The sequence below is a fragment of the Leucoraja erinacea genome, chromosome 37 (genome assembly GCF_028641065.1).
Source record: "Leucoraja erinacea ecotype New England chromosome 37, Leri_hhj_1, whole genome shotgun sequence".
Taxonomy (NCBI): Eukaryota; Metazoa; Chordata; class Chondrichthyes; order Rajiformes; family Rajidae; genus Leucoraja; species Leucoraja erinaceus.
The window spans coordinates 6,687,853-6,710,546 of NC_073413.1; the positions used below are offsets into that span (position 1 = coordinate 6,687,853).

The 22,694-nt window shown below is 47.6% G+C and overlaps 2 protein-coding genes across 5 annotated transcripts in view; one reads left to right on the top strand and one right to left on the bottom strand.

Annotated features, from left to right (window-relative positions):
* Window positions 1-20,767, bottom strand: csdc2a (cold shock domain containing C2, RNA binding a). Of its 2 annotated transcripts, none has more exons than XM_055663210.1 (4): window positions 20,647-20,767; window positions 5,618-5,818; window positions 2,904-3,026; window positions 1-200 (listed from the first exon to the last, which is right to left on the bottom strand). In XM_055663210.1, the coding sequence occupies exons 1-4, from the start codon at window positions 20,685-20,687 to the stop codon at window positions 38-40; spliced, it is 528 nt and encodes a 175-aa protein (XP_055519185.1). In that variant the 5' UTR covers window positions 20,688-20,767; the 3' UTR covers window positions 1-37. The 2 variants fall into 2 exon arrangements, with proteins under 2 accessions (XP_055519185.1, XP_055519186.1); XM_055663211.1 differs by lacking the exon at window positions 20,647-20,767 and adding an exon at window positions 18,104-18,263.
* The window catches only part of polr3h (polymerase (RNA) III (DNA directed) polypeptide H), a 12,151-nt gene continuing 7,877 nt past the window's right edge, over window positions 18,421-22,694 (top strand). Inside the window, exons 1-2 of one of the 3 annotated variants that reach the window (XM_055663209.1) lie at window positions 18,421-18,538; window positions 22,344-22,478. In XM_055663209.1, coding sequence (XP_055519184.1) covers window positions 22,368-22,478 — 111 coding nt within the window. In that variant the 5' untranslated portion in view covers window positions 18,421-18,538; window positions 22,344-22,367. Of the gene's footprint in view, window positions 18,539-20,827; window positions 20,955-20,999; window positions 21,132-22,343; window positions 22,479-22,694 lie in introns of those variants that run through there. The other 2 variants (XM_055663206.1, XM_055663207.1) reach the window with 2 other exon arrangements.

The window sequence follows — 22,694 nt, forward strand, 5'->3', positions numbered from 1 at the left end:
TCCTGAAGCCCCCCCCCCCCCCCTGCCCTGCCCGACCTCAGGAGTTGATGATCTGGCCAGACCATGTCTCGTGCTTGGTCCCAGGGGCCAGGTGGGTGATCACCACTTCCACCGCCTGGTGCTTCAAATTCTTGGGCGGGACGGCGCACACCTTGTACGTCACCTCATCTCCTTCCACCGGAACGTACTCCCCCTCGATGCTGGGGGAAGGAAAGAGTTCGGTCAAGTCAAGTCAAGTCAAGTCAAGTTTATTTGTCACATACACATACGAGATGTGCAGTGAAATGAAAAGTGGCAATGCTCGTCGCGGACTTTTGTGCAAAAAGACAAACAACAAAACAACCAAACAAATTATAAACACAATCATAACACCACATATTCTTTTACATAATAATGGGGTTCATTCAGCTCCCAGAGAGATTGTTTTAGTCTAGTTTAGAAACGGGTCCCCTCGGCCACTAACACTATCCTACACACACCGGGGACAATTTACAATTTTACCCAAGCCAATTAGAGCTACAAACATGGTTACACAAAAAAGTTGGAGAAACTCAGCGGGTGCAGCAGCATCTATGGAGCGAAGGAAATAGGCAACGTTTCGGGACGAAACGTTGCCTATTTCCTTCGCTCCATAGATGCTGCTGCACCCGCTGAGTTTCTCCAGCTTTTTTGTGTAACCTTCGATTCTCCAGCATCTGCAGTTCCCTCTTAAACACAGAGCTACAAACATGAATGTCTTTGGAGGGCGAGATTTAAAAAAAATATTTTTTACATTTATAAGTTTCCTTTTAAAGATTTAACTATATTTACATTGAGACCGGGAGGTCTATATTCAATGTGTATTTTGACACTGGTCTCATATTAGGTTATACCTGTTATTAATGTAATCCTGATCCCTATGTATCAATACCATTGTTTTGTTTATCATTATTCTTTTTGCTCTGTTTTTTTATGTTTTATTTTTGCTTTTTGTTTGGAAAAAAAAACAATAAAAAGATTTTAAAAGAAAGGAAAGTGCAGCACCCGGAGAAAAGCCACGCGGGTCACGGGGAGGATGTACAAACTCCGTACAGACAGCACCCGTGGTCAGGATCGAACCTGGGTCTCTGGCGCTGTGAGGCAGCAACCCTACCGCTGTGCCACCCTGCCTCCCCAGCCCTGCACTAAATGTTGTATCCTTTATCCTTTATCCGTACGGCTTGTTTGTAATCATGTGTCATCTTTTCTTTGACTGGATAACCATATAACCATATAACAATTACAGCACGGAAACAGGCCATCTCGGCCCTACAAGTCCATGCCGAACAAATTTTTTTCCCCTTAGTCCCACCTGCCTGCACTCGTACCATAACCCTCCATTCCCTTCTCATCCATATGCCTATCCAATTTATTTTTAAATGATACTAATGAACCTGCCTCCACCACTTCCACTGGGAGCTCATTCCACACCGCCACCACTCTCTGCGTAAAGAAGTTCCCCCTCATATTACCCCTAAACTTCTGTCCCTTAGCACGCAGACAAAATGTTTTCACCGTAGACGTGACATAAACCAAACTAAACTCAACTCAAGAAGGGTCTCGACCCGAAACCTCGCCCATTCCGTCTCTCCAGAGATGCTGCCTGTCCCGCTGAGTTACACCAGCATTGTGTGTCCATCTTAAACGTGGTGGTGCAGCGGTAGAGTCGCTGCCTTACAGCGAATGCAGCGCCGGAGACCCGGGTTCGATCCCGACTACGGGTGCTGTCTCTACGGAGTTTGTACGTTCTCCCCGTGACCTGCGTGGGGTTTCTCCGAGATCTTCAGTTTCCTCCCACACTCCAAAGGCGTACAGGTTTGTAGGTTAATTGGCTTGGTGTAAATGTTAAAAAAAAAATGCCCCTAGTGTGTGTGTGTGTGTGTAGGATCGTGATAATATGCGGGGATCGCTGGTCGGCATGGACCCGGTGGGCTGAAGGGCCTGTTTCCACGCTGTATCTCTAAACCAGTGCTTCTTAAACTGGTCAATGGTTCACCCAAGGGTGAATGAAATTATTTTGAGGTGAATGAGTTAATTTATGTTTTTTGCTCATGTGACAAAATAAAATGATACACAAGGCAGAATAAGATGAATATGAACAAAAAATATAAGAAAATTTAGTCGGGGGTGAATGAAATTTTGTGATAAAGACTCAAGGGTGAATGACACTGAAATAATTTAAGGAGCACTGGTCTAAACTAAACTAAACTCAACTGGCATATGCTGAGAGAATGGAGCGGCTGGGCTTGTACACTCTGGAGTTTAGAAGGATGAGAGGGAATCTCATTGAAACATATAAGATTGTTAAGGGTTTAGACACACTAGAGGCAGGAAACATGTTCCCGATGTTGGGGGAGTCCAGAACCAGGGGCCACACAGTTTAAGAATAAGGGGTAAGCCATTTAGAACGGAGATGAGGAAACACTTTTTCTCACAGAGAGTGGCGAGTCTGTGGAATTCTCTGCCCAGTGGAGGCCGGTTCTCCAGATACTTTCAACAGAGAGCTAGATAGGGCTCTTAAAGATAGCGGAGTCAGGGGATATGGGGAGAAGGCAGGAACGGGGTACTGATTGGGGATGATCAGCCATGATCACATTGAATGGCGGTGCTGGCTCGAAGGGACGAATGGCCTCCTCCTGCACCTATTGTCTATTGTCAACTCAACTGAAAGTACTTACACAAACCCAATGTTCCAGGCTCACCCATTTTATTTAATCCAATGTTCCCCATGGTGCTTGGATGTGGTTTGAATGTGACCACTAGGATCTCCACTCTACCTACTGACACAAACCCCCCGCTCATCCCTAGCAGTGTGTATCCGCCCACTAGCGCCCCCTGCTGTGAGGATGCCCCACCGTTGTGACGAGCGCAGGGCGACCACTCACTCGGAGATGTGCACAAAGATGTCATCTTTCCCGTCCGTGGGGGTGATGAAGCCGTGACCCTGCGACCTGGAAAAGCACTTGCACTTGCCCTTGGAGATGGGGCCGAGAGTCGCCCGCGCAGAGCTGGAACAGGACAAACACGTTGGCAATATCACATACAAACCACCAGTCTTTAATACCCCCTGGAGACCCCTTGGCAACGTATAGGATGCTGGTTTAAACTGAAGAAGGGTCTTTATTCACCTTCTCCAGAGATCAAATCAAGTGAGTTTATTGTCATGTGTCCCAGATAGGACAATGAAATTCTTGCTTTGCTTCAGCACAACAGAACATAGTAGGCATGAATACAGAACAGATCAGTGTGTCCATATACCATAGAATATACACACACACACACACACACACACACACACACACACACACACACACACACACACACACACACACACAACACACACACACCTCAGTAAACAGATAAAGTGCAATAGGTTCAAGAAGGAACTGCAGATGCTGGAGAATCGAAGGTACACAAAAATGCTGGAGAAACTCAGCGGGTGCAGCAGCATCTATGGAGCGAAGGAAATAGGCAACGTTTTGGGTCTGAAGAAGGGTTTTGGCCCGAAACGTTGCCTATTTCCTTCGCTCCATTGATGCTGCTGCACCCGCTGAGTTTCTCCAGCTTTTTTGTCTACCTAAGTGCAATAGGTTGTTATACTTCAGAGTTTGTTGAAGTTGTGTTTAATGGCCTGATGGCTGTGGGGAAGCAGCTATTCCACAACTTGGATGGTTCCCTTGCCGAGCTACAAATGTCAAGTTCTTCTCCTCTTGCCTGCCAATGGCCAATTTGCCATTTAGCTGAATTGGTAAATCTTCCTGTTTACCACCTGTGTTCCTTGTATGAAGACATCTAGGGTCTCGCTGAGTACCTGCAGTCTTTAGACTTGGGTCATTGACAGAATACCCTGCTTCACCACCAGGTGGCCAGTCTGTATTCTGCCTTCCAACTTGCTCTTGGCTTTAGAGACATAGTTTAGAGACATAGCAGGGGAAACAGGCCCTTCGGCCCATCAAGTCCGCACCGGCCAGCGATCCCGGCACACTAACACTACCATATACAAACTAGGGACAATTTACACTTATACCAAGCCAATTAACCTACAAACAATAGACAATAGGTGCAGGAGTAGGCCATTCGGCCCTTCGAGCCAGCACCGCCATGCAATGTGATCATGGCTGATCATCCACAATCAGTACCCCGGCCCTGCCTTCTCCCCATATCCCCTGACTCCGCTATTTTTAAAGAGCCCTATCTAGCTCTCTGTTGAAAGCATCCAGAGAACCGGCCTCCACCGCCCTCTGAGGCAGAGAATTCCACAGACTCACCACTCTCTGTGAGAGAAGGTGTTTCCTCGTCTCCGTTCCAAGCTGTACGTCTTTGGAGTGTGGGAGGAAACGGAAGATCTTGGAGCAAAGTCACGGGGAGGCCGTACAGACAAGTCCCCGTAGTCGGGATTGAACCCGGGTCTCTGGCGCTGCAAGGAAGCAACTCTACCGCTGCGCCACCGCGCCGCCCCTTGTTCAAAGGGTCTGGTCCAAACGACTGCAGCCACAACCCCCGCTGATCATCCAACGTGTGGCACAGCGGTGCAGCGGGTGAACTGCTGCTTCACGGCTTCCAGATACCCGTGTCCAGTCCCCACCTCGAGAGCTGGAGTCACACAGCAAGTCAACTGGCCCGTCCAACTCCCCTCTCACCAAACCACTTTGTGGCGGCCAATGTGGGAAGAAACCCGAGCACCCAGAGGAAACCCACGAGGTCCCAGGGAGAACATGCAAACTCCACCAGAAATTGTGGCGTTTCAACCAAATCCACCCAGGATCTGTGTGAGTTGGTCATTATTATCTATTAACTTTATACTCCACCTTAATGTATATGAATTACAGGGAGGTCATAGAGCCATATAGTGTGGAAACGGGCCCTTCAGCCCAACTTGGCCACACTGGCCAACATGTCCCAGCTACACTAGTCCCACCTGCCTGCCCTTGGTCCCATATCCTTCTACACCTGTCTAATTGTTTCTTAAACGTTGCAATAGTCCCTGCCTCAACTACCTCCTCCGGCAGCTCGTTCCATCCACCCACCACGCTTTGTGTGAAAAAGTTACCCCTCAGGTTCCAATTAAATCTCCCCCCCCCCTTTAAATCTCTGTCCTCTGCTTCTCGATTCCCCTACTCTGGGCAAAAGAAATGATATGATAGATCCTTATTTATAGGTAGACAAAAGTGCTGGTGAAACTCAGCGGGTGAGGCAGCATTTATGGAGCGAAGGAAATAGGCAACGTTTCGGGCCTGTCTTCAGTATGAAGAAGGGTTTCGGCCCGAAACGTCGCCTATTTCCTACGCTCCATAGATGCTGCCTCACCCGCTGAGTTTCTCCAGCACTTTTGTCTACCTTTGATTTTCCAGCATCTGCAGTTCCTTATTGAGAACTATATTTAACCCAGGAGGGTAATTGGTCAGCCAACAGTCATAAAACTCTGCGCATTCGCCCGATCAGTTCCTCTCCTGATCTTGTACATGTCGATAAAATCGCCCCCTCATCATCCTCCTGCGCTCCAAGGGTATAAAGTCTCAATTCTCAACCTCTCCCTGTAGCTCAGCTCAAGTGTGGTGTAGTACAAGGTCCCACCTCGACAAGCCCCGGGGATACTTACGCAGAGTAGGTGCGTGTGCGCTTGGTGGGCAGGGGACTAGGCAGCTCCCCCAGGAGGGAATGACTGCGCTCCCAGTATGTGGGACAGTCTCGGTAGTAGAGCAGAGGGGGGGACACGGGGGCCTGGGGCACGCGAGGTGGCTCCGAGGGTGACGTCTCGCTCTTCTCCGATGACATGGTGCCTCGAGAGGGGGAGATCAACCTGTAAAACAAGAGGAGCCCGTGTTAGAAGCCCACTCACTCGTGTAGGAAGCAACTGCACAAAATGACAATGGACAATAGACAATAGGTGCAGGAGTAGGGCATTCGGCCCTTCGAGCCAGCACCGCCATTCAATATGATCGTGGCTGATCATCCACAATCAGTAGCCCGTTTCCTGCCTTCTCCCCATATCCGCTGACTGCGCTATTTTTAAGAGCCCTATCTAGCTCTCTCTTGAAAGTATCCAGAGAACCGGCCTCCACTGAGGCAGAGAATTCCACAGACCCACATGCTGATGTTGGTTTAAACCAGGTCCCTTCCTTCCTACATAAGGAACTGTATATAGGTGCTGGTTTGAACCAAAGGTAGACACAAAATGCTGGAGTAAGTCTCAGCGGGTCAGGGGAGGGAGAGGGGAGGGAGAGGGAGAGGGGAGAGGGAGAGGGGAAGAGGGGGGGGAGGGAGAGGGGAGGGAGAGAGGGGGGAGAGGGGAGGGAGAGGGGGGGAGAGGGGAGAGAGAGAGGGAGAGAGAGAGGGAGGGAGAGAGAGAGAGAGGGGGAGAGAGGGAGGCGGAGAGAGAGGGGAGAGAGAGAGAGAGGGAGAGGGAGAGGGAGAGAGAGGAGGGGAGGGAGGGAGAGGGGGAGGGAGGGAGAGAGGAGAGAGGAAGAGGGGAGGGGAGAGAGGGGAGAGGGGAGGGGAGAGGGGGGAGAGGGGGAGGGAGAGGGGAGGGAGAGGGGAGGGAGAGGGGAGGGGGGGGGGGGAGGGGAGAGAGAGGGAGTGGAGAAAGAGAGGGAGAAAAGAGAGGAGAACAAAAGCGGAGATGGAGAAAGAGAGAGAGAAAGGAGGGAGAGAGAGAGATTCGACAAGAGGACAGAGCAAGGCGATGCAGAGGGGAGGAGGATGAATGAAAGACAAAGACATGTTGTCGAAGGACAAAGCTTGTGAGTGATGGAGGAGCCGTGATCCAACTGGTGAAGTCTCAAGGCTGCGTCTGTTTATTCTAATATGTGCCGCAGAAGAGGCGCAGGCTCCCTATCTACAGAGTGATTGACCTTGGCAGAGACTACAGTCTTTAACCCCTAAAGAGTCTGATTTACCCTGTGTGCAGTTTGCATTACACACTGATTGGGGGAGGGGGGGGGCAGTTTCTGAGCAATCACACTGTTTTGGTTTTATAGACAATAGACAATAGGTGCAGGAGTAGGCCATTCGGCCCTTCGAGCCAGCGCCACCATTCAATGTGATCATGGCTGATCATCCCCAATCAGTACCCTGTTCCTGCCTTCTCCCCATATCCCCTGACTCCGCTATCTTTAAGAGCCCTATCCAGCTCTCTCTTGAAAGCATCCAGGGAACCTGCCTCCACCGCCCTCTGAGGCAGAGAATTCCACAGACTCACCACTCTCTGTGTGAAAAAGTGTTTCCTCGTCTCAGTTCTAAATGGCTTACCCCTTATTCTTAAACTGTGTGTGTGGCCCCTGGTTCTGGACTTCCCCCAACATCGCGAACATGTTTCCTGCCTCTAGCGTGTCCAAGCCCTTAACAATCTTATACGTTTCAATGAGATACCCACTCATCCTTCGAAACTCCATCTGTCTAGCTCTCTCTTGAAAGCATCCAGGGAACCCGCCTCTGAAGCAGAGTTCTGAAACAGCACGGGTTGACAAGAGTTACCGTAGGGGGCGGAGAAATATTGGATGGCCTGTTTCTGTGCCGTAAGCTCTATCACACAAGGGTTGTTAAATATTTAACAGCTTGTTTTGAACAGTAAAAGATGTTACAAAAAAACAAAACAAAAAACATCTTCAGGCTAAGTTGCGTCTCCACCTTTTTGTGGTGATACATTTGCAATCCCGAGTCAGGGCTCACCCTAAAAAACCTGTTTGCGCTGGCCAGGAATTCCAAAAAACTAGTTTCTACAGATCAGTTTAAGAGAGAACTGCAGAAAAATCAAAACAATGCTGGTGAAACTCAGCGGGTGAGGCAGCATCTATGGAGCGAAGGAAATAGGTGACGTTTTGGGTTGAGACCCTTCTTTAGTTTTTACAGATCAGTCTGCTAGAACTACAAAGGAAGCCGGAACGTGGATTGAAATGCTACCTCCAGCCCCGCAAGAGGAATCTTGCGCACACCCAAGGGGAATTATTGAACTGCTCAAGGAACTGCAGATGCTGGAATCCTGGGCAGAACACAAAGCGCTGGAGGAACTCAGCAGATCAGGCAGCATCTGGGGAGGGATGGGACAGGCGACGTTTCAGTTCAGGATTCTTCCAGCAGTGGTGGGCCATTTGGCCCTGATGCTACATGGCAGACAAATCCCATTATACCTCCTTGGACCTATCCCCAATTCTCTTTTTGAAATCGGTTGGAAAGAACAGCCTAAAAGATGCTGGTTTACCCCGAAGATAGACAGAGAATGCTGGAGTTACTCAGCTGGACAGGAGGGAAGGAATGGGTGACGTTTCGGGTCTGTACCCTTCTTCATACTGAGAATGGTTTCCATCGGGAACGTTGACGGATGCACCACACGTCTCCGTCCTCCAGTTCCTGCGGACTTCCACCGCTGGAAGTCTAGGATGTGGGTGTGTGTGTGTGTGTGTGTGTGTGTGTGTGTGTGTGTGTGTGTGTGTGTGTGTGTGTGTGTGTGTGTGTGTGTGTGTGTGTGTGGTTTTATCATCATTCCTTACAATGCCGTGTCCGACAGCGATCGCAACTTCTACTGACGTGTGGATGGCCGTTGGCTCACTAGGAGCTTATCCGCCCTTTGACAGGCCTTGTTTTCGGTCCTGCTGGGGGTCCACAGCCCCCTCCTCACCTGGCAAACCAGGTGGGGAAGACGGTTTCGTCGCCGACTATCCGACCATGGAGCAGGTAGCACGGAATGTCACAACATTTTGAGATTTAAAAAATCAAGTCTTTAATTTATCCCATCAGATAAAGCATTAAAAAAAGTTTAATTTGACATCTAATTCACTTTCATATCTTCAGTATTAAAAAAGTTATGGCCATTTTCATACTCGGAAATTGGCATCTTGTTCCCTATTGCTTTTTCATTGACTGAACACAAAAGCTGTGATCGAGAACATTTAAAAGCCGATATATTTCTTAAAATTAAGACAACTGAAATAAATTTTCGGTTATTATAGATTGAAGCATTCGGAAACAAATATGAAACAATCTTACTTAGATGACTTGAAATTAAAGCATATAATTAGTTAGTTACCTAATTGTAGCTAACTACAAAATTCAATTACTAGATCTAAACATCTATCCATTTCTTAAGAAAAGGTTAACATTTTTAAATAGCCTAAGTGTCCAAATAACATTCACACAAGAATTCAGAATATAACATCATTTTTAAATCTCGTTGTCATGGGTTTATAGGTCAAATGGAAGGAATTTAATGTTTAATACATGTAAATTAATGGCCATTTAAATCAGCTTGCGAGTGGGATTTTCTGGAACGGGACCATTTAGAAGGTTGAGGCTGCAGTGAATTTATACCCCCATATCTGCAGCAAAAATATTGCCAGTTCTTCGGGGGGAAAAATCACCGTTTCGCAGCTTAAAATGTGAATTAAATACATCTTAAGAAACACTTTTATACATAAAAATAAACTACTTTCTTTTACCTGGTCCTCCATAAAATCCGTCCCAGTTGTCGGAATTGACGGCTTCAGAAGCTGATTTTAAAATCATTCCGGCGATTAACTTGTTGGGTGAATTAAAAAAAAAAAAACACACAGAACGGCCATAGGAACGATTCTTTAGCAAAATCTTGCACTCCAACAAATATAATTCAGGACCAGGTCGGGAAAAAACCCCGTTTTAACCCCGCCCCCCCCTCAAACGCACCAATATCGCGCACACGGCCAGTGGCAGAATTACAGCGCCGCTGAAGGTAAGTTTTGTAACATACCTACACATGGTACTGGCAGGGGGAACCCCCCCCCCCCGACCTGACCTTAAGTTTGCCACAAGATCATAAGATCATGAGATGATAGCAGAATTAGGCCATTCAGCCCATCAAGTCTACTCCGCAATTCAATCATGGCTGATCTATCTCTCCCTCCCAACCCCATTCTCCTGCCTTCTCCCCATTACCTCTGACACCCCTACTAATCAAGAATCTATCTATCTCTGCGTTAAAAATATCCACTAACTTGGTTTCCACAGCCAAATCAGTGTCAAAGAATTCCACAGATTCACCACCCTCTGACTAAAGATGTTCCACCTTATTTGCTTCCTAAAGGAATTTCGGCCCCATTTCCGTAACCGGCTTTCGTCTCCGCACTAGTATCTTTGCTCCGCTGTGACGGGATCTTTGGTGCGGAGACGGAAGCCGGTTACGGAAATGGGGCCGAAAATGACCCATGAATCTGCCCATGAACCGGACTACGTCTTTGTCGTCGAGTGATCGATCTTGCTCGCTAGAGGATCTTTGGTCATCGCAAGTCGATGATTTACCAGGGCAGGGAACAATCAAGAGGAACTAAATACATCAGGGAAGACACAGACTTCAAGGACATGACGAGCCAGTGAGCTCAGATGATGTTGATTTGACCTTTATCTCTCTATGCCACACAACATGCAAATCACTGATACGTTTGCTCTCTAAACTACACAGGCGAGCCACTCATTAACTATCTGTGTGCACATCACACACTGGACGTGTGTACGCAGGCGTTAGTTTCAATGGGCGGCACGGTGGCGCAGCGGTAGAGTTGCTGCCTCACAGCGCCAGCGACCCGGGTTCTATCCAGACTCTCTGCACGGAGTTTGCACGTTGACTTGCATGGGTTTTCTCTGGGTGCTCCGGTTTCAAAATTGTAAATTTGTCTCTAGTGTGTGTAGGATAGTGCCAGTGTGTGGGGATCGCTGGTCGGCATGGACACAGTGGGCCAAAGTGCCTGTTTCCGCACTGTGTCTCTAAACTAAACAAAAGGTACAATGGGCAGCATGGATTTAGTGGGCCGAAGGGCCTGCTTTGATGCTGTACGACTCCAGGACTCTGTGTCTCACGGGACCTACTAACCTCTACACTCTAAAGACGTACAGGTTTGTAGGTTAATTGGCTTGGCATTAATGTAAAATTGTCCCTCCTGAGTGTAGGATAGTGTTAAGGTGCGGGGATCATAGAAACATAGAAAATTGGCGCAGGAGGAGGCCATTCAGCCCTTCGGGCCAGCACCGCCATTCATTGTGATCATGGCTGATCGTCCCCAATCAATAACCCGTGCCTGCCTTCTCCCCATATCCCTCGATTCCACAAGCCCCTAGAGCTCTATCTAACTCTCTCTTAAATCCATCCAGTGACTTGGCCTCCACTGCCCTCTGTGGCAGGGAATTCCACACATTCACAACTCTCTGGGTGAAGATGTTTTTTCTCACCTCAGTCTTAAATGGCCTCCCCTCTATTCTAAGACTGTGTGGCCCCTGGTTCTGGACTCGCCCAACATGGGGAACATTTTCCCTGCTTCTAGGTGTGGACTCGGTGGGCCGAAGGACCTTTTTCCGCACTGTATCTCTAAACTAAACCAAGCATCTCATGTCGGAGCCGGCAATTCTCATGGGGCTGCTGATGATTACCCTTCTTTGTTCTTATCTACGCCAGACTGGAAAAACAGAAATTGTTCCCATAGTTTCAATCTTTTATTAACCAAGAAGCAGAATGGTTCAACGGAAAAATAAATCAAGTGTACCCTTGCCAAGAGATTCTAGTGCATCTTACAGTATGTGTCGGGCAGGCTGTGGACAACAGGAACATGTATGAACAGGAACATTGAAACATATAAGATTATTAAGGGTTTGGACACGCTAGAGGCAGGAAACATGTTCCCGATGTTGGGGGAGTCCAGAACCAGGGGCCACACACAGTTTAAGAACAAGGAGTAAGCCATTTAGAACGGAGACGAGGAAACACTTTTTCTCACAGAGAGTTGCGTGTCTGTGGAATTCTCTGCCTCAGAGGGCGGTGGAGGCCGGTTCTCTGGATGCTTTCAAGAGGGAGCTAGATAGGGTTCTTAAAGATAGCGGAGTCAGGGGGTATGGGGAGAAGTCAGGAGCGGGGATGAGCAGCCATGATCAGGGGTGGAAGATTGCAACCTTCAACGTGGTCGGCCCTGTTTTGACGAATGCAATCAACCCGGTGTGCACAATCAAGTAAAATCAAATAGAACAAGTTGTCCTACAACTTTAGGCTGTGCACGCCATACGCAAGAAGAAGACGCCACGATCACATTGAATGGCGGTGCTTGTTCGAAGGGCCGAATGGCCTGCTCCTGCACCTATTGTCTATTGTCTGACCATTTAGAACTGTGATGAGGAGGATCATCTTCACTCCGGGGGTGGTAGAACTGTGGAATTCTCAACCCCGAAGAGCCGTGGAAACCCAATGATTAAAAAAAACACAGCTCACTAAATTTCTGGACATCAAGGAATATGGGGACAAAGCTGGAAAATGGTGCTGAGGAGAGAGAGCAGCCATGATGATCATAAGAGATAGGAGTAGAATTGGGCCATTCGGCCCATCAAGTCTACTCCGCCATTCAATCTCTGCACCATCGAGAGCATCCTTACCAACTGCATCACAGTATGGTATGGCAACTGCTCTGTCTCCGACCGGAAGGCATTGCAGAGGGTGGTGAAAATTGCCCAACGCATCACCGGTTCCACGCTCCCCTCCATTGAGTCTGTCCAAAGCAAGCGCTGTCTGCGGAGGGCGCTCAGCATCGCCAAGGACTGCTCTCACCCCAACCATGGACTGTTTACCCTCCTACCATCCGGGAGGTGCTAAAGGTCTCTCCGTTGCCGAACCAGCAGGTCGAGGAACAGCTTCTTTCTGGCCGCTGTCACTCTACTAAACAACGTACCTCGGTGACTGCCAATCAATCACCCCCCCCCCCCCCCCCCCCCCCCCCCCCCCCCCCCCCCCCCCCCCCGCCCACCCCCCCCCCCCCCCCCCCGGACACTTATTATTTTTTTTTATTATTTTTTTTTATTCAAATCGTTTGCTATGTCGCTCTTCAAGGGAGATGCTAAATGCATTTCGTTGTCTCTGTACTGTACACTGACAATGACAATTAAAATTGAATCTGAATCTGAATCTCCCCCCTACCCCCATTCTCCTGCCTTCTCCCCATTTAAAAAAAAATGTAATTTGTTATTTAAGTTATGACTATGAGATGGAAGCTGCATACCAAATCTCGTTGCACCTCTGTGCAATGACAATAAAATACATTATTATTATTATTGTCCCCTGACACCTGTACTAATCAAGACTGATGAACAGTGGAGCAAGATCAAAGGGCCAGATGGCCTACTCCAGCTCCTGTTTCTTATAATGAACATGATGACCACATCGGGATTCTGCCTTCCATCATCCATTGAATTATTTCCCCAGTTACATTACACAGCTGCATTAAACATCAATCAGGCCACATTTGGAGTATTGCATCCAGTTCTGGTTACTCTGTCACAGGAAGGATGCAGAGGCTCAGTAGAGGGTGTGGGGTTTATCGGGATAGACACAAAAAGCTGGAGTAGCTCGGAGGGTCAGGCAGTATCTCTGGAGAAAAGGAATAGGTGACGTTTCGGGCCTGAAGAAGGGTCTCGACCCGCAGCCTCACCTATTTCTTTTCTCCAGAGATGCTGCCTGACCCGCTGAGTTACTCCAGCATTTTGTATCGATCTACAGATCTCCTGATACCACCACAGCCTGTTGCCTCTTCTTTATCTCTGGTATGTACATGAGCTTTAAGGCTTTCATTATTTAACCAGAAACCTACAGATCACGGTGGCGCAGCGGTAGAGTCGCTGCCTTAGAGCGAACGCAACGCCTGAGACCCAGGTTCGATCCCGACTACGGGTGCTGTCTGTACGGAGTTTGTATGTTCTCCCAGTGACATGCGTGGGTTTTCTCCGAGATCTTTGGTTTCCTCCCACAGCCCAAAGACGTACCGGGGTGTAGGTTAATTGGCTTTGGTAAATTTAAAAATGGGGTGGGAGATTGCAACCTTCACGTGGTCCGCCCTGTTTCGACGAATGCAATCAACTCGACGTACACACACACAGAAGATCAAATAGAACAAGTTGTCCAACAACTTTAGGCTGTGCACGCCACACAAAAGAAGAAAAATGTAAAAATTGTCCCTGGTGGGTGTAGGATAGTGTTAATGTGCGGGGATCGCTGGTCGGCACGGACCCGGTGGGCCGAAGGGCCTGTTTCCGTGCTGTTTCTCTAAACTACACTACTGCTTTCTAGTCCAGTCAGAGATGTGTGGCCGTGGATTGCAAGTATGTTGGACACCGCTCATCTTGAGGAAATGCGATTCCTCCTAATGGATAAATCAGACCAATTCATAACGAGTTGGTCTCCATTCGTCGTTTTTTTGGAATCATATGGTGCAACACAATTGTAAAAAATAACTGTTTCAGGACTGGACGAGGGTTGGTCAAGATTATAAATAATGATCTCCTTTTCTTTTCACTATTTTCTCTCTCAACTTTCTTCATTTACTCGTTTTCTTTCTTCACACACTATATATTTCACATCTTTCTATCCTTTACTATCTAACTTCTTTTTCTTATTCTCATCTTTTTTCAATGTAACAAAAAGAAAAAAAGAAGTTGTACATAAAATGTATTATGAAAATATATATTAGGCACTTTGGTGCCATATGACTGTGCTTACTTCTAATAAAATAAAATATTAAAAAAAAAAAAAAAAAAAAAAAGAGATGTGTGGCCTGTAGTTGGTCCATGTGCTTAAACAGATCACAACTTGTTTTTACCGTGATCACCAATTAATTTGTGCATCTACAATCTCTGCCCCAACTCTTTCATCTTTATTTTAATTTAGGTGTGATATTTGATTAGGTTCATGCCACTGTTGGCCAGATGTTTGCTTTTCTCTGCTAGCTGGAGCGTGAGGTAAAGCCTCCTTCAATTACTCCATTGGATTGAGTCATGGAAGGACACAAGTCCTCTAAGTCCACACCGCCCATCAACCACCCATTTACACTGACCCTTTACTGTTCCTTCATCACCACCCCTACACTTGAAGAGCAATTAAAGGGCCAGTCCCACTTGGCCGTCATTTGCGCGCGACCTCCAAAAATGTGATCCTCGCATTGTGACGCGTGTAGGTAGCGCGGGACGGGCGCGTGGAGGAGTGTGGAGTTGCGCGCGGTATCGCGAGGCGCTCCAGAATTTCGTGCTGCACGAAATCCTCGCGCGCCACCTCTGCGTGATGTATCGCGTACGCACGCTGACGGATTGGGTAAGCACGCTAACGCATTGGCGTCGCACGCTGGCGTCCCGACGTCTCACGTGTATCGCCTGGTGACGCAAGGTGCGTCTACCCCACGACAGAAGGGGGAGGAGTTGTACAGTTTGATAGCCACATGGAAAAAGGATCTCCTTAATGTATCCACCACCCTGGACGTGGTCAACATAGATTGTTGGTTTGGTTGATAGATACAGCACGGAAACAGGCCCTTCGGCCCACTGAGCCCTGAATTTAAGAGAGAGTTAGATAGAGCTCTAGGGCTAGTGGAGTCAAGGGATATGGAGAGAAGGCAGGCACGGGTTATTGATTGGGGACGATCAGCCATGACCACAATGAATGGCGGTGCTGGCTCGAAGGGCCGAATGGCCTCCTCCTGCATCTATTTTCTATGTTTCTATGAGTCCGTGCTGACCATCGATCACCTGTTGATACTGGTTCTATATTATCCCTCTTTCCCGTCCATTCTCTACAACACGAGGGGGCAATTTACCTACAAACCCGCCCGTCTATGGGGTGTGGGAGGAAATGAGAACAAGCGGTGGAAAGCAAAGTGGTCGCAGAGAGAACATGCAAACTCCACACAGACAGCACCCGAGGTCAGGATTGAAACCCGGGCCTCTGGCGCCGTGAGGCAGCGGCTCTACCCGCTGCGCCACCGTGCTGGGAGGAAATGAGAACAAGTGGTCGCAGAGAGAACATGCAAACTCCACACAGACAGCACCCGAGGTCAGGATGGATCCCGGGTGTGAGACTGCGGCTCGGCCAGTGGCCCCAGTATAAGGGAGAGTGAAAGGGAGCAGGCAAAGAGGCAGGGTATAGAGTGCAACAGCATATAGGACATAAATAGTGTGGCTGAAACAAGTGTTATAATGCAGATGAACCGGTCCATTGCAAGCAAATCACAGTGTTCTGAAGGCTCCACGATGATGAAATGTTTAGTTTAGTTTAGAGATACAGCGCGGAAACAGGCCCTTCAGCCCACCGAGTCCGCACCGACCAGCGATCCCCGCACACTAACACACAGGTGTGATCTAGTACTCCACATTCCCATCAACACCCCTCAGATGCTACCACTCAACCCACACACTAGGGGTAATTTACTGAAGCCAACTAACCTACAGACCTGCCACAATGATCCTTTGAGACAGCAAAGTGGGAGCTACCCGGAGAAAACCCACGCGGTCACAGGGAGAACGTGCAAACTCCGCAATTGAGACAAAGGGATTAGAGAGTTGCAAATGACGACTTACATTTAGGGAACCTTCCAGGTCGAAGATGTTCCATCAGTATTACAACCTGAAAAAAAGTTACCCCTTTTTTCCCTTCCCGCAGAAGCAGCCGGACCTACCCAGCATCTTAGGTACACAAAAAAGCTGGAGAAACTCAGCGGGTGCTGCAGCATCTATGGAGCGAAGGAAAAAGGCTCTCATTTTAGATTTCCAGCATCTGCAGATGGACACAATAAAGCTGGACTAACTCAGCGGGACAGGCAACATCTTTAGAGAGAAGGAATGGGCGAGGTTTCGGGTCGAGACCCTTCTTCAGACTGGTTAGGGATAAGGGAAACTAGAGATATATAGACGATGATGTAGCAAGATAAAAAAACAATGAATGAACGATATGCAAAATAAAAAGTAACGGTGATGAGGGAAACAGGAGATAGATACAAAAAGCTGGAGTAACTCTGTCTGCCTGCCTGCTGAGTTACTCCAGCTTTTTGTATCTGTCTTCGGTTTAAACAAGCATCTGCAGCTCCTTCCTAACACATAAAGGAAATAGGCCTTTGCTAGCTGTTTGTTGGGTGAAAACTGTGTCTACCTTCGGTTTAAACCAGCATCTGCTGTTCCTTTCCGACAAATTCCAGCATCTGCAGTTTGCTTCATTTTTTTTCAAGGCTCTGCCTATTTTGTAGGGAACTGCGGCTGTCAAACTGCACAAGGACCTCCCTGGGGGCTGGGATGTGATCACAAGCAGGTCATCTATTTTCGTGATGTTGGATTTGAGGAGTGAAATATTGATGAGGGTGGCAGCGAATACTCTCCCCCCCCCCCCCCAGCTGTTCATTGAAGCTCTCTGCTGGCGTAGCCACCTGTGAGAGGAGAGACGTGGCCTTGATGTGAATCTGCAAGACCGTGAACCCATTTCAATATTGGGCGCCTGCAGCTGAGCATAAAGAGCAGAGTCTAGCTCGGTCTTACGGCAGCACCACAGTTAGCTCTGAAGTGCAGACAGCCCCTCGGCACAGGTGGGGAGGGCTACTGTCAAACCACACACACACACACACACATATATATACACATACACTCTCACACACACACACACATACACACGCTCTCACACACAAACGCACACACGCTCTCACACACAAACGCAGACACATACATACACACACACATATACATTCTCACACACACTCACACATATACACACATACATTCTCACACATACACACGCTCTCACACACATACACACACACACACTCTCACACACACACATACATACCCTCTCACACACACACACAGACACACACACTCTCACACACATACATACACACACTCACACACGCTAACACACACTCTCACACACGCTAACACACACACTCACACACGCTAACACACGCACACGCTAACACACACACACACACACAGGAGGTACTGGACCGGGGCACAAAGAGCCAGGGAAATACAAGGTGTCACCGATTAGAAAGACGAAATGGTGATTTCACAAGGGGCGCAGGAACAATGCCAGCTGTAAGCGGGCGGGGGGGGGAGGATTTTCCTGTTTACTTTCTTCAAAAAGAAAAGCTATTCAGCGTTTCGACATTGAAAGAAAGAAAAGCCACAATGATCCTTTGAGACTGCAAATTAGAAAAAAAAACGCAGCACGACAGTTTTTTGTTGTTGCTGCAGTTTTTTTTTTGTTGCTGTTCCCTCCCCCCGGGTGCTAAAATGTGCAAAGCAGCCGAAACAATGTCATTCTCAGTGAACAATTCCTTACCTATTCGCACAGAGCACCGACTGCCGCTCCTTTGGTGGGAGTAGTGTTGTTCCTGTGTTGCCAGACTCCTATGCTCCGTGTCTGCCTGCTGTTGATGTGAACATTAATTTCCCCTTGCTCTCCCTTTCTCTCTCGGTGGAAGCTGACAATCTCTGGCCTGGCCCTACCTTTCTTTGTGACATCACTTGTATGTCAATCATGCAGCCATGAAAGAGAAAGAAGGGAGTGGAGACCCATGCCAATTACCAGAGAACATCTCAGCACCTCGGGCTGAACAAAAGCTGCATTAATATAGCTATAATATATGTATATATACCTTCCCCATTTCTCTTCCCCTCCTTGCTGCTATGTGGTTCAGCAGGCTCCTGACATTCCAGCACCCCATGTCACCATTCTTTACCTTTGCCTGCAGTTGAGAGGAAGCTATTCACTAAGGTGAGGGGGGTGGTGTGTGTGGGGTGGGGGGGCTCAACAGGAAGCCTGTACCCGCTGGAGTTTAGAAGGATGAGGGACGGGGTTCTTGGTTTCTTGGTCCTCCAAAATATTCCAAATGAAATTTAAACTGGAGGTGGTGGAGGGAGGACTTAAGCCAGAAAGGGTTTTCGGGAAGAAAGAGCTACCTTAAATTTAGTTGTATCGGGTTGGGTAACTATGGTAGGGTGAAGATTATTCCATGCTTTAATTGACCGGGGGGAAGAATGAATTGCTGTACACATCTGTCTTGGTAGCTGGAATCTCAAATTGGATCGAATGCCCCCGTCTGCTCCTAATTGGTTTGGGTTTGGTGTAGGTTTTGTAATCTGGGTAGAGTGTACGGTAGCACGGTGGCGCAGCGGTAGAGTTGCAGCGTCTGGTTCGATCCCAACCACGGGTGCTGTCTGTACGGAGTTTGTACGTTCTCCCTGTGACCACGTGGTTCCTAGATCTTCGGTTTCCTACACGGGTTTGTAGGTTAATTTGCTCGTTATAAGTGTAAATTGTCCCTAGTGTGTAGTGTAAGTGTGTGGGGGTCGCTGGTCGGTGCGGACTCAATGGGCCGAAGGGCCTCTTGTATCTGTATCTCTAAAATAAACTAAACTAAAGTGGATGTGGAGAGGATGTTTCCACTTGTGGGAGAGTCTAGGACCAGAGGTCATAGCCTTAGAATTAAAGGATTTTTTTTTAGGAAGGAGATGAGGAGGAATTTCTTTAGTCAGAGGGTGGTGAATCCATGAAGGTGGAATTATTTGGCATGGATGGCTGTAGAGGCCAAGTCAATGGATATTATTAAGGCAGAGACAGATCAATTCTTGATTAGTACGGGTGTCAGGGGTTATGGGGAGAAGGCAGAAGAATGGGGTTGAGAGGGAAAGATAGATCAGCCATGGTTGAATGGTGGAGTAGATTTGATGGGCCGAATGGCCTAATTCTGCTCTTATCACTTATGAACATGAATGCTTTCACACAGTTGGCAGGTGGGTATATAGAAAATAGGTGCAGGAGTAGGCCATTTGGCCCTTTGAGCCTGCACCGCCATTCAATATGATCATGGCTGATCATCCAACTCAGCTGGTATGGAACAAGCTGGCAGAAAAGGTATTTAAGGCAAGTGCAATAACAACATTTGAAAAACGTTTTGACAGGTACATGGATAAGAAAGGTTCAGATGGGTATGGGTCAAATGTGGGCAAATAGGACTGGCATTGATGGGCAATTGGGCTGGCATGGATGAGTTGGGCCAAAGGGCCTGTTTCCACGCTGTAAGACTCAATGACCCTTTGATTCTATGAAAATAATTGTACTCATCCCAGTGCTTAAAGGCCTATACCTTATATATTTGTATATAATTCTACTCCTATCACTTGTGACCTTATTCTCAAAATGTGTCCTGTCATAGCCTAACTCTGCCAAGAGAAACATTCGTCCGGCATCCAGCATGTCAAGCCTTTAACAATGTTGTACGCTTTCATAAAATCTCCCCTCATTCATCTAAATTCTAAAAAAAATATATCATCCCAGCTTAATCTCTCTTTAATGCAGAAAATAGCCATCCCTGGAGCCAAAGGTAGACACAAAAAGCTGGAGTAACTCAGCGGGTCAGACAGCAGCTCTGGAGAAAAGGAATAGGTGACGTTTCGGGGAAAGATCTTATAGCTATAAGATCTTTGGTTTCGGGTCTCAACCTGCACGTCTTTGGGAAGTGGGGTGGAGGGGAGGCAACTTTAAAGTAGCTCTTTCTTCCCAATAACCCTTTCTGGCTTAAGCCCTCCCTTCACCACCTCCAGTTTAAATTCCATTTGGAATATTTTGGAGGACCAAGAAACCAAGAAGAACCGAGAACTGAGAACACGCAAACTCCACACAGACAGCATCCGTGGCCAGGATCTCTGGAGTTGTGAGGCAGCATCTCTATTAACCGCATCAATGCGATGCTTAAAATCTTTTAAGATACTTCAAAGATTTGTTTCCATTGTAATATATGTGGTTTGATGTTACATTTTATTTGATTACACATCTCAGAAATACTTTAGAATTTTTACTGGGTTAAAAATCCAAGCAATTACCTTAACTTAGGAACCAATTGATTGGTGAGTTGATTTTGCATCCCATTCTTTTAATAAGCGTTCCTGTACTCACATAATATACTTTTAAATTGAAGTAGCATGTGATGGGGAATATTTCTTCCATGAGGTTTGTGATGCTAAACCATCTGGTCTTAAACCGTCGCAAACTGTGGTAAAACCATCAGAGGGAAAAGGGGAGGAGTGACCGCCTGCCGTAAAGCGGACCGAGTATTTCCCCCCCTGACCGTCTGCCGTAAAATGGATTTGTGCGTGAAGGCTACTGAATGAAAAGTTAAAATTCACGAAAGGTTTGTGTGGAAAGTTGTGCGGTTGTGCTGATTGTTTATGTGTGAACTGCACCCGCATCTGCGGCTCCCGGAGGCTGGGCTGTGACCCGGGCAACTCGAGCTCAAGGGCTGAGGTTCGACCATCATCGTGGGCCCGGACTCTGGTTCATCCAGAGTTGAATTTGAGCTCAAGCTGAGGTTTCATTTGGGTTTGGTCTTTGGCTTGGGTTCTGCATGATTAATTGGATAAGGGTTTGGGTCAAGCATGGGTTTGGGTCAAGTATGGGTTTGGGTCAAGTATGGGTTTGGGTCAAGTATGGGTTTGGGTCAAGTATGGGTTTGGGTCAAGCATGGGTTTGGGTCAAGCATGGGTTTGGGGTGGGCATGGGTTTGGGTAGGAATGGGTTGGGGTGGGTTTGGGCTGGGCATGGGTTTGGGTCAAGCATGGGTTTGGGCCAAGTATAGGTGGGCAAGTGTTTGGGGTGGGCATGGGTTTGGGTCAAGCATGTGTTTTGGGTGGGCATGGGTTTAGTTGTCCTTGGGCTGGGCATGGGTTTTGGCTGGGCATGTGTTTGGGGTCGGCATGGGTTTTGGCTGGGCATGGGTTTGGGCTGGGCATGGGTTTGGGCTCTGATCTTGAGTGTAATTTGAGCTCAATCGGAGGTTTGATTTGGGTCTGGGCTTTGGTCTGGGTTTGACATGATTAGTTGGGCATGGGTTGGGCTGGGCATGGGCCAGAGTGGGCTTGGGCTTGCTTGGGCCTGGCTGGGTTTGGGTTTAGCATGATTGATTCCCTGATGTTCCATGATCCCCACTTCTGATGCAGCCAGCCCCTGAACAGGAGTTAGGAGACTAACTACCCTCTGCCAATAACCAGAGACCGAATGCAGTGCACGATGACTGTAGTCTTTTGGAAAAACAAGAAGAATCTACTGAAAATGCTGGAGTAACGGGCAGCATCTCTGGAGAGAAGGAATGGGTGACGTTTCGGGTCGAGACCCTTCTTTAGACTGGTTAGGGATAAGGGAAACGAGAGATATATAGATGATGATGTAGAGATAAAGAACAATGAATGAAAGATATGCAAACGATGATATTAAACGATATTAAAAACATTTTAAATATTTAATATAATCTTAAACATCTCCTTCACCATTTTGCCTTTATAGATATGTATATAGCGCCGCAGAATTGTGCACCTATCCCCCCCCCCCCCTCCCTTTTGTTTTTGTTTTCTGTTTCTTGTTTTTTGTACTAAATTATATGTATGCACTGAGTACGAGCTGCTTTTAATTTCATTGTACATGTATAGTGACAATAAATGGCATATCTATCTATAAAAAAAAACAGGCCATTCTTCAGACCTAATAATTTACGGTGTTTAGCTGATTTTTATTCCTCTTTTCCCAGGGCATTTATTCTGCCTCCCTCGTCATGTTTGTTCTGGTGGAAATGGTGGACACTGTACGGATCCCGCCCTGGTTGTTTGAGCGGAGGTTGAACGATGCCATTGCAGAAGAGTTGAACAAAAAACTGGCCAACAAGGTAGGAGTCTGGAAGTCTTTGTGCTGCAGCTACCTTTGTGTCGCATTGCCAACACTTCCGTGAGCCAGCGATATCAAAAGGTCGCGGTGTGAAGTGTAGATGGAGTCAATGGTGATGATTGTTGATCAGTACGGGTGTCGGGGGTTATGGGGAGAAGTCAGGAGAATGGGGATAGGAGGGAGAGATAGATCAGCCATGATTGAATGGCGGAGTGGA

What these genes read in the sequence shown, in the direction of transcription:
- csdc2a (XM_055663210.1), bottom strand. Translation starts at nt 20,687, where the DNA reads ATGCAAAATCAACTCACCAATCAATTGGTTCCTAAGTTAAG. An exon ending in CAATTGGTTCCTAAGTTAAG is followed by an intron (nt 5,819 to 20,646) that starts GTAATTGCTTGG and finishes CTTGTTTTACAG; the next exon opens with GTTGATCTCCCCCTCTCGAG. An exon ending in CGCACACGCACCTACTCTGC is followed by an intron (nt 3,027 to 5,617) that starts GTAAGTATCCCC and finishes GTCCTGTTCCAG; the next exon opens with CTCTGCGCGGGCGACTCTCG.